Source organism: Leptonychotes weddellii, chromosome 1, assembly GCF_054177405.1.
Source record: "Leptonychotes weddellii isolate Sample4059 chromosome 1, ASM5417740v2, whole genome shotgun sequence".
Lineage (NCBI taxonomy): Eukaryota > Metazoa > Chordata > Mammalia > Carnivora > Phocidae > Leptonychotes > Leptonychotes weddellii.
In genome coordinates, this window is record NC_138369.1 from 51,108,608 (window position 1) to 51,120,017 (window position 11,410).

Sequence of the window (11,410 nt, forward strand, 5' to 3'; positions counted from 1 at the left end):
AATGTCATTTATTACCGTGTAATAAAACCTTAGTCATGAGACCCTTCAGATGGATATCGGTGGGCCATATGCTTGGGGGATGAGTGCCAACAGGTATCTTGGGGGTTTAGAGATAAAAGACATTTCTAAAGGAATTTTTATATGTTAAAGTAGGCTTATAGGATCGGGGGGGGGGGGGGTTCTGTCAGGCTAGGATTGTCTTTTGCCCTTAGCCAAGTATTAACATGGAGATAGTTGAGTCCCTAGAGGAATGTCTCTCTGCCTGTTTCAAGGACTTGTCAACGGGCTGTAGGCAGTAAGGAAATTGAATAATTTTTCTTCTGCCATTGTTTCCCATATCATAAATACTGAAGGGAAAGGAGGGCTGAGGGGAAGAGGGGAACAGGGGGGAGGGAGGGGGTTGAGGGGGAGGAGGATACGGGGGAGGGAGGAGGCTGAGGGGGGAGGGCTTCTAAACCTGCGGTCCAGTTAGTGGGTTAGGGGCTTCCAGCAATGATTCTGGACACTGAAGCTCTGACTTCACTAAGTGTGCCCACATGCCACGCCCCCAACACACAACCCAACCAGCATACAACCTTCACCCCCCTCTCACTTCTGGAGCATCTGCAGGCCCTCCCTTCTTGGTTCATGGTAGCCCCGCCCCCGTGAGTGGGTGCAGCCAGGCTGGGGAGCCCCAAGGCCAGGAGGCATTTTGTCTTTGCAGGGACATATTCTCCTTGGGATTTGGGCCTTTCCGCTGGGTATGCACGTCAGGGGACCCCCAGGACCTGGCAGTCACAGATGAGCTGGCCACATCTGTGCTAGAGGAGGCCATTGCTGACGGAGGTGAGGCTGTGGCATGGGAGATGCTCACAGGCAGGTGGCCCAGCAAAGGCTCGGGTAGCAGCCCACCCCCTGATGCAGCCCCCTTCTCCGCTCATCCTCTGCCTGGCCCCCGCAGGCACGAGAGCATGTGGCCTCGGGTTTATGCCTGTCGACAGTGCTTCCGATTCTTCGCAGCTGTCTGCTGTGCCCCACTCTGCCTTCCCTGTGTCAGAGCTCCTGCCATGGCCTGTGGTTTCTCCGAGAGAGAGCGTGGCTCTGCCTTCCCACGTGGATGGTGGTGGTTGTCCCCCGACGGACGACCCGCCTCCGCCCCTTGTTTAACCTCAGTCCCTTCCTGTGTAGTGGATTTGACATGTTGCTTATCACGTGGAGAAGAGGAGGCAAGTATTTGATGAAACTTCCTCAGCTGTCCTAGCTCCTGCCCCCACTTCTCCGCAGCTTTTCTGCAGGTCGCGGGCGCCTTCTTTCCAGTTCTCTCTGTGGATCCTTCAGCCTTGGCTGCTTGTTTTCAGTCCCCAGGGCCCATTTCACGCTGCTGCCCACATCCAGACTCGGTGGGCTGGGGCGGGTCCAGGTTACCCGGACGCAAGGCCGGCAATACCGGGGGAGGGTGGGCGGGCACCTGTGTGGGAGGAGCCAGGCGGGGTGGGGCGGGGCGGGGCGGGGCCGAGGCCTCCTGGGAAGGAGCAGAAATCGCCAGATGCTGTCTGGTGCTAGAGGAGCCGGCAGGATGGTGGGTGTTCACCCAAACGTCCCCGGAGGAAGCGCTGAGCTGTTGCACCTGCTGGTGGCCACGGTGTAAATACTCTCCGGGTGGCTGATTTCTAGCGCGGCTCCACGTGGAGCGGCTGCAGAATTTCCCCCAGGCAGGTAATCTCAAGAGCAGAGAACCTAATAAAAGGTAGTAAAGTATTTAGGCAGTGATGACTTGTGAGCATTGCCTTCAAAATGTTTAAAACTGTGAGTTTATTTAATTGAAATTTTAATGATGTCTGTGTCAACTACTGTGTCACACAATTCCTGAAGATTTAAGTCTGCTCCCATGAGCTGGGAGGAGCAGCTCCCAAGCAACACAGTTACCACCTGACTCTGCACGCCCTCCACACGTTAGCCGACTGGCCCGTCTTACTGGGATAGGCCAAGCTTCTTTCTACCTCAGGGCCTTTGCACTTGGCTGTTCTCTCTGCCTAGAGCACTGTTCCCTCAGATCTTTGTGTAGCTAGTTCCTTAGCATTTAGGATGTAGCTTGACCATTACCTCCGCAGAGAGGCCTTTGGTCCCCCGACCCACCTCCCTAGTGACTACCTCACCACACTTTTATTTCCTTCATGGCGCACAGCAGTCTCTGTTCCCAGTGCCTGGCACAGCACCTGGCATACAGTGAGGACTCAATAGATGTTTGCTGAGGGAATGAGTGTATCAGGCAGTGGGTTGCACACGTCTGTGCATTAATTCATGTGACTATTGGCATTATGGGTCCCAGAAGTCAGATGGTCTGGTGTGGTGCTGGGGATGGGGGCTTTCTGACCCCATGTCTGGGCTCCATGATGGTTGCAAAACAGGTGTCTGTGCTGAACAGCTGCCAGAGGGAGGGCCTGTGCCTGAGCCCGACAGGACAGGGGCCCCCAGTGCCTGTGACACCCTGCTTTCTCCCTGCAGTGAACCCAGCTGTGAAGCTGCAGTATATGGACAACATCCGCTGGATCCGGGAGGCCACCAAGCACCGGCTGGTGAGGGCTTGGCCTGGTGGGAAGCAGGGGTGGGGTGCTGCTTGCCACGCCCAGGCTGGTAGATGTGGGCCCGAGACGGTGCCATCATACCCCGTGAGACTGCTTAGGTGGCAGCCTCCTTGGCCTCATAGGAGGCAGCCGCAGCCACCTCACCCAGCAGGCCACCGGACAGAGAAGCCCAGGGCCTTTCAAAAGGTGCCCTGGGGCCCTGGGGCAGCGACCAGCGTCAGTTAGGTTGTTGCTCACCCAGGTACTCCACAGATAGCTCAAGAGAGTCAGTCCTCCTGGCTTCCCAGCCGTGTGACCTGGGGCGAGTGGCGCAGCCTCTCTGAGCCTCCCGTGTCATCCGCACAGCGGAGATGCTGCGGGCGGTCCGCACGCCCAAGCTGTGGTGGCGCGCAGGCTTGGAGCAGGCCCTCTGGGACAGCCTGTGCATGAGGCACGGCCGGGGCCAGGGCTGAGCAGAGGGGCATGCTGCTGCCTCACATCTGGGGGTGTGCTCATGTGCACTAGGGCTTTGGGGGTGGGGGAGCGGCCATGTGACAGGGGAGGCAGAGGATCAGCCAAAGCACAGGTCCTGAGGCGGCAGCAGGCTTGGTGTACCAAGGACAAACGAAACACGGGCATTTGGCTTGCACGCCTTTGGCCATAGACCTCAGTGGCCAGACACTGCCTGGTGGACACACATCCGTCCCTCGCCTGGGGGTCCTAGGGCCAGAGGGGGACTCCCTTGAGCACCGCCCCTGCATCCTGGGCTTCGGTGGCCCAACACCACCCACCCAAACTCCTCCTGGGCCAGTGGTTTGCACGTGTGTTTCCACCACAAGCCCTGTGCCAACAGCAGTCTCTGGGACCGCTCGGAATCTGAGAGGACCTCCGGACTGTTGGACTTGAGGATCTGGGCTGCAGGGAGGTTGGGCAGGAGCGGAAATGTGTGGGGCCAGTCCAGAGGTGGCCTGGAGAAGAGAAGGACCCAGCCTCGAGGGAAGGGCTCCCACCAAGCAGGAAGGGGCTGGCGGGAGGATGAGAGGTCAGGGGCATGGGGAGTGGCCCTCTGGACACTGCTGCAAGGGTAACGGAGAAGCAGGACTGTCTCTTCTGTGTCTGAGTTGAAGTTTTCTGGAAGTTGTGTTCTCCGTACTTGTTTCACGTTGCTCTTTGCCTTGGGAAAGATGGTGGTCGCAGAAGCCCATGCTTTTTAAACATTTTTTTTTTTAAAGATTTTATTTATTTATTTGACAGAGAGAGAGACACAGCGAGAGAGGAAACAAGCAGGGGGAGTGGGAGAGGGAGAAGCAGGCTTTCCCGCGGAGCAGAGAGCCTGATGTGGGGCTCGATCCCAGGACGCTGGGACCATGACCTGAGCCGAAGGCAGACGCTTAACGACTGAGCCACCCAGGCGCCCCGGGATTTTTAAACATTTTAATTGAGTGTAAGGTATACTCTTGATGGAGCTGGCAATCTGATACCAGTTCCTCCTCAATTTTCTTTTTCTGGATCCAAGACATCTGAAAATCTCTGCAGTGCTGACTTCAACTCTAGTCCTTCCCACAGGGCTTTGAGGCAGCTGGTGGGAGTAGAGTTAGGCTGTGGGTTAGCAAGTCATGTGCAAGGAAGAAGCGGCTCCCCTCACCATGCTGGCCGGCGCCGTGGCCCAGAAGAGCTCTCTTTTCAGGCTCACGATCACGGGTGCGGCTAGCTCCATCACCCGCTCCTGAACCTTCCACCCCATTCCAGGACGAGGGGCCGGGCAGCTGAGGGAAAACCTACATCCTCTTTGGAGGATCCAGGGTTTCTCAGCCTTGGCACTACTAATATTTGGGGCCAAATCATTTTTTTTTTTCAACTATGGCAACATATATATTACCATAAAATTTTCCATTTTAACCATTTTTAAGGTACAGCTCAGTGGCTTTAAGCACACTTACATTGTGTGCAACTGTCACCACCATCTGTCTCCAGACTTCTTCGTCTTCCCAAGCTGAAACTCCGTCCCCATTAAAACACGAACTCCTCATTCCTCTCCCCCAGCCCCTGGCAGCCACCATGCTGCTTTCTGTCTCTGTGTAATTGACGGCTCTAGGGACCTCATGTAGTGGGATCATGCAGTATTTGTCCTTCTGGGACTGGCTTCTTTCACTCACCATGATGTCCTCAAGATTCATCCACGCTGTAGCGTGTGTCAGAATTCCCTTCCCTTGCAAGGCTGAATAATATTCCATTGTCTGCATATATATATCTATTTTGCTTATCCGTTCATCTGTCAATGGATACCTGGGGTGCTTCCACATTTTAGCTATTGTGAGTAATGCTGCTGTGAACATGGGGGTGCAAATATCTGTGCGAATATCTGGGGGCCAGATAAGTTTCTGTGGGGGGCCATTGTGGGATGTTTAGCAGCACTCCTCCCATGCTGGTAGCACCCAAACGTGTCTCCAGGCATTACCCCATGTCATCCTGGCTGAGAACCACTGTGCCAGACAGGGATTCCTTTTTACTTGCTGCAGTTTCTGTTTCCTGGTAGCACTTGTCTTACTCCAGAGGGGCTGCTCCTGGTGTTTCTGTCCACAGGCGCTCGGCCGTGCCGCCTACTGCCCAGGTGGTCGTGGCAGGTGGCTCAGCCTCTGCACCCCGGTTTTCTCATCTGTAAAGTGGAGCCTAGGATGAGAATAATAGCACCTTCCTCATTAACTCACCAGTGAGCGACGTTATGCAGAGTACTTGCGGCTACGCCAGGCACAATCCAAAATTGCATTAGGTGGCATTAATATTATTTTTATTGAAAGGACTCAAGCAGGGGTATGCTCCTAATAGTTAACATCCCTAGAGATGGGCGGGTCAGGGTCTTGGAGACCCCTCCTGGGGTTAAGCCTTGAGGTGTTGGATCACTGAGGGATGTCTGGGGGCCTCGACTGCATGCAGACATGCAGGTGGTTGGCGTGGTGGCCTGGGGGCTGGACATGAGGGCCCACCTCAGGCCTGCAGACTGTAGAGCTACCACACACCTTGGGGTCCTCCACGACCTCCCTCGAGGGGACTATCTGGCTGCTGGCAGACCTGTCACCCAAGTCTCCCCCTGCGTATCACTAAGTCACCAAGGTTCCTCTTCTCTCCCTTTCCCCCCCAGGTGGTGGGGTCCCAGGCGAGGATCCTGTACTCAGACCAGAAAGGCCGTGTGGCCATCGCTGTGGCCTTCAACCAAGCCATCGCCCATGGGAAGATCAAGGTGATGCGTCCTGTGCTGCAGGCAGGAGGCCTCCCCTAGTTTCCTTCCAATCAGTGCCGGCATGGCCCTGAGGCCCCGGGGTCTATGTTTGTGTCATGTGGGTGGCAGATAACTGGGGACCAGGAGTGATGAGGCCTGTCCTCAAACCCAGCCTCTGACATGTTCCCTGCTGTGTGACCTTGGGCGAGTCAGGTGCCCTCTCTGAGCCTCAGGTTCCATCTTCTGTGAAAAGAGACTAATGTTAACCTAAAAGCCTAGGTGTGAGGATCAAGTGAGTCATCTTTCTTGAATTATCTTCTTTTTTAAAAAAATTATCTTTTTATAAACCATGACAAACTTCCCTGGCTTCCCCCCGTTTTCCTCCTAGTCAGCCAGCCCACCATGGAAGACATGGAGCTCTGGGCACACTCATTTGGAGGGCCGTCTTGCTCCCGTTCCATAGGCTCATGCGCAGAGTTCTTGCTGGCATCCTGTGTTTGGGAGTGCCAGTATTAATGATTAGATATGAAAGGGAAATCAGGTTGGATGAACGTGATGCCTGTCCCGGTGCACCCACCGGGTGGCAAGGTTTTGGTGGTGGCAAGGACAGCAGCCCCAGCCCATCTCAGGGAGCGCTGCCAGAGCACCCTGCTAGCGTGCTCAGGAGGAGGCCTGGGGCAGCTCCGGCAGGACGTCTCTCTAGGTGCACTCACGTCCAGGCTGCCATCGGCCGGTTGGCACGGAGAGCTGGACGTCTTATTCATTCATTCCACACGCGTGATTGAGCGCCTCCTCCATGCCAGGCTCGTTCTAAAGGACTGGGGACCACCTGGCAGAGAGCCAAATAGACAGGGTCCCAACCTCATCCACGCACTGGGGAAGGGAAACTGACGATGTAGGATAAAGGCATAAATTCAGAGGGAACTTCAGATGGTGATGAACATGAGAAGAAAATGAATGGGGGTGATGGGGTGAGGGTGATGGGGTACAAGTGGCAGGGAGGGGGTAAGGGGTGGGAATGAGTGGTGACTTTAGACAGAGTGGTGAGAACAGGCCTTCTGAGTGCTGATGTAGAACTGAGACCTGAATATCTGGAAGGTGCTAGAATCCCTGGGGGTTGGCAGTTCAGAGCAAATGTGAAAAGCAAGCTTGGCCTGTTCAAGGAAAGGAGAGAAGGGTTTCTTAATTCAGAGCAATGGGGAGTTCCGCTTTCAGCAAGATACCTCCTCTTACGCAGGGAGCCCGTGAAATCCTATGACCACTGGGGAGGGCTGGGAAGACCAACACTCTTGGGGCCAGCCATAGTTCCTTTGTGAGACACTCAAGAAACTTCCCAGTTTTGGTGTGGGAAGAGCTTGCCTGTTGCAGCTGGGCTGCACTGCCTTCCTCCCCCTGAGGACAGCCAAGAGGAAGGTGCAGCTGGGCCAGACTAGCTCTCACTTCATGCTTGTGGTCATGGAACATTCCCCGTTGCCCCAGCCCCTTCACGTCTACCACGTAATTGTTCCAGTTAGAACTTGTTTTTTATAAATGGAACCACCCTGTGCCTGGCACAAAGGAGCCCGGGTGACCTGTCCTTAGCCACGGCCCCACTCAGCCTTCCCCAGGGCTGCAGTGTATTCTGTCATTGGGGCGGAGAGCTGCAGAGCTGCCTGGCAGCACGTCACAGACCCCCAAGCAGCCTGAGATCTTTGGGAAACAGGAAGAGTTGCCAACACATGCATTTGAAAAATCAAACCCCCTGTGCTTTCACCATGTGAAAAGTCTCTGTTCTCACAGAGAATGGCAGCACAGAAAGGATCCTAGTGATTTCCTTGTCCAGAAAACCAAGGCCCAGAGAGGAATCGTCCACCCGGCACCCCTGGGCTATCTGTCTGCCTCTTTCGATAGAGCGCAGGCTCAGGAGAAAGCCCAGACTCTAGTATACTGTGTGTGGATTTAAATCCCAGCCTGTCCACTTACCAGCTCTATGGCATTGGGCAAGTTTCTTCTCCTCGCTGGACCTCAGTTTTCCTGTCTATAAAACAGGCATGGTAACAGGCATACCTATCTGGATAGAGTCGCTGAGACTGCCCAGTGAGGCTACACAGGCATAGCACCTGGGGGGCCTGTGCGTGTAGAAAGCACCCAATCTGTGGAATCCATTAGTAGCTACAGGAAAAGCCATCAGAAACATCTATGCTTCCTCTTGTTGAAGAAGGTCTATTCCCAGGGGGAGCGATCCAAAGGGCTTCTGGTGTGTGCCAGGCAGCTATGGTGGACACTGTTAGCTGACATCTCATATCCTTCCCTGCTGCAGGCACCAGTGGTCCTGAGCCGAGACCACCATGATGTGAGTGGCACAGACAGCCCCTTTAGGGAGACCTCCAACATTTATGATGGCTCTGCTTTCTGTGCAGGTGAGGAAGACAAAATTTTTTTTAAATCTTTTTAATGTTGGATTTAATTTTGTTTAAAAATCAATTGATTCATTCAGTCAGTCATAATGCTGCAAAAAATGTTCTGGCATCTGAGAGACTTAGCATAGGGTGACCAGCCCAGCACACCGGGGTTTCTGGGATCTGGGATTTCTGGTTTTAAACTGAGCTAGTGTCAGGCAAAATGGGACAGTTGGATGCCCTAATCTCAGTTGTGCACCTGACCCTGTCACTTGCTAGGTGGCCTTCAGCAAGGCATTTAAAATCTCTGAACCTCAATTTCCTCATCTGTAAAATGGAAATAACAATAGTACCTACTTCAGAGTGTTGTTGTGAAGAATGAGATGAATTAATATGTGTGCAGCATTAGGTCAGTGTCCTGCAGCCAGCGTTCAATGAAGGTTATCTGCTGCAGCTGCTGCGACTGTTCTGCTTCTAAACCCACTACAATCCTAATCATCACAGAGGCTGGTGGGTTCTAGTCCTGGCATAGCTTGCTCATTCCCAGCACTTGGGGGCTCCTTCCATTATGGATGGGATGCCAAGCAAAGGAGGTGGACACTCAGGAACCCCATCTGTATCACTTTTTTGAAGGAGTTGATATATTTCATGTAAGTTATCAAATTTATAGGTATAGAGTTGTATTCCTTTATCTTTTTAATGTCTGTGGGGTCAGTTGTGATGTCTCCTCTGTCATTCCCGATATTGGTCATTTGTGTCTTCTTTCTTTCTTCTTGATCAGTCTGCTTAGAAATTTATCAACTTTATTGATCACCCCAAAAAAAGAAACTTCTAGTTTTATTCATTTTTTTCTATTGCTTTTCTGCTTCCAAGGTCATTGATTTCTTTTTTTTTAAGATTTTATTTATTTGACAGAGAGAGACACAGCGAGAGAAGGAACACAAGCAGGGGGAATGGGAGAGGGAGAAGCAGGCTTCCTGCTGAGCAGGGAGCCCGATGATGGGGCTCGATCCCAGGACCCCGAGATCATGACCTGAGCTGAAGGCAGCCGCTTAATGACTGAGCCACCCAGGCGGCCCCCAAAGTCATTGATTTCTGCTCTAATCTTTAGTATGTCCTTCTTTCTACTGGCTTTGGGTTTAACTTGCTCTTCTTTCTCTGGCTTCATAAGGCAGAAACTGAGGTTACTGATTTGAAACTTTTTTTTTTTTTTTCTAATAGAGGTATTTAATGCTCTAAATTTCCTTCTAAACACTGCTGTAGCTGCATCCTGCAAATTTTTATATATTTTCATTTTCATTCAGTTCAAAATATTTGTTAATTTCCCATAAGACTTCCTCTTGGATCCATTGGTTACTTGAAGTATCTTTTTTAATTAATTAAACATTTTTTAGAGAGACAGTGTGCAAGTGGGGGAGAAGGACAGAGAGAAAGAGAGAGAGAGAATCTTAAGCAGGCTCCATGCTCAGTGCAGAGCTCAAAACAGGGCTCAATCTCATGACCCTGAGATCATGACCTGAGCCTAGTAGGACGCTTCACTGACTGAGTCACCCTGGCTTCCCTAGAAGTATCTTTTTAAATTTCCAAGTTTTAGGAGACTTTTCAGATACCTTTGTTACTGACTTCATTATATATGCTATATATATATAATGAATTCATTATATATACTACATTCATTATATATACTGACTTCCATTATAGTCTGAGAACGTACTTTATATTTGTTCTGTTCTTTTAAATTTGTTAAGGGTTGTTTGGTGGCCAGAAAATGGTCTATCTTGGTGCACTTGAGAACAACATATGTTCTGCTGTTATTTGGTGGGTTCTACAGATATCAGTTAGGTCAGGTTGGTTGATAATGCTGTTCTGGTCATCTGGATCCTTACTGATTTTCTGCCTAATTTTCTGTAAATTACTGAGAGAGAGTGGTGAAGTCTCCACCTGTGCTTGCGGATTTGTCTGTTTCTCCTTTCAAGTCTTAACCATCTTTGCTCCAAGTATTTTAAACCTATGCTGTTAGGTGCACACTCATTTCAGTTTCTGATGTCTTCTTGGAGAACTGACATCTTTATCATTATGTAATGTTCTTCTTTGTCCATCATAATATTCCTTGCTCTGAAATTCTGATATTAATATAGTTTATATTCATATCTATGGCCACTCTAACAAGATGCCACAAACTTAATGGCTTAAAACAACACAAATGTATTCTCTCACAGTTCTGAAGGTCGGAAGTCTGAAATCAGATTTGGTGAGCGAAAGCCAAGACATGGCTGGGCCGTGGCATCTCAGGAGGCCCTAGAGTTTCCCACCCTTTCTCATGCTCTAGAGCTGCACTTCTTGCATTTCACAGCCCAGTATAAGGAGGAGGGTGTTGTTAGGATTCTCCCCGATCTTCTCTGGGAGCACCCAGCCAGATTTTTGGAGGAAGAGCCTGCGAGGACATGCACACCCCCTTATATTTGTGTCCCAGAGGACTCAAGGTTTCAGGCAAGCTCATGCTTGTCCTTTAGCAATTTGTTAGACACACATGTTAGGTGACCAGCCTGGGTTCTGTTTCTCTGTGCAAAGGCCTCTCTCTCCCCAGACTGTAATTAGTTAGTTGCCCTGGGACCTCAGTTCTCTGATGGGGTCAAGGACAGTCATTAATTTGTAGTTGTCCTCCACCCTTATTTTTTGTTGTTGTTGTTTTGTTTTAAGGGGGGGGAGGGACTCTCTTTGGCTCTCTGCATCCATGAACTAAAATCAGTACCACCACCCTTTAATTCTTTTGTTCTTTCTGCTTCTGGGGCACTATATCTGGCATTCAGTGCTGGAGAGCATAACTATACAGAAGGATAACAGTGGGTACTTGAGCACTTGTCAGTACTCCAGCTTTTCGTGGCTCTGCAAACATAAATTATTGCTGTTTCTAGAGTCTGTGCCTAGTTCCCTATCTGTCCTTCAGGCCCCACTCAGCCCATTGTCGCCCTGTTCAGAGCCTGACCTGGCCCCCCAGCCCACCTCATTCAGGGAATGATGGGCGGTGGCCTCTTTTTCCGCAGACATGGCTGTGCAGAACTTCGTGGGAGATGCCTTTCGAGGTGCCACCTGGGTCGCTCTTCACAATGGTGGGGGTGTTGGCTGGTAAGGTTTTTGGAGAACTGGGTGCTGTGGGTTTGGGCTGGTGTAGAGGTCTCGGGAATTCCCTTGAGGGTCCTGGGCCCTGCCTCGCCTGAGCTCGCTCTGCTGACAGTGTTGCTGTGATGTGTTCCTCATGTGAACAGGAAATC

General features: G+C 51.5%; 1 protein-coding gene across 1 annotated transcript in view; it reads left to right on the forward strand.

Moving 5' to 3' along the window:
* UROC1 (urocanate hydratase 1) overlaps window positions 1-11,410 on the forward strand; it is a 44,649-nt gene that overhangs the window by 23,455 nt on the left and 9,784 nt on the right. Inside the window, 5 exon segments of the mRNA XM_081823181.1 lie at window positions 704-825; window positions 2,485-2,555; window positions 5,683-5,781; window positions 8,060-8,159; window positions 11,183-11,264. Of these exon segments, the coding sequence (XP_081679307.1) occupies window positions 704-825; window positions 2,485-2,555; window positions 5,683-5,781; window positions 8,060-8,159; window positions 11,183-11,264 (474 nt within the window).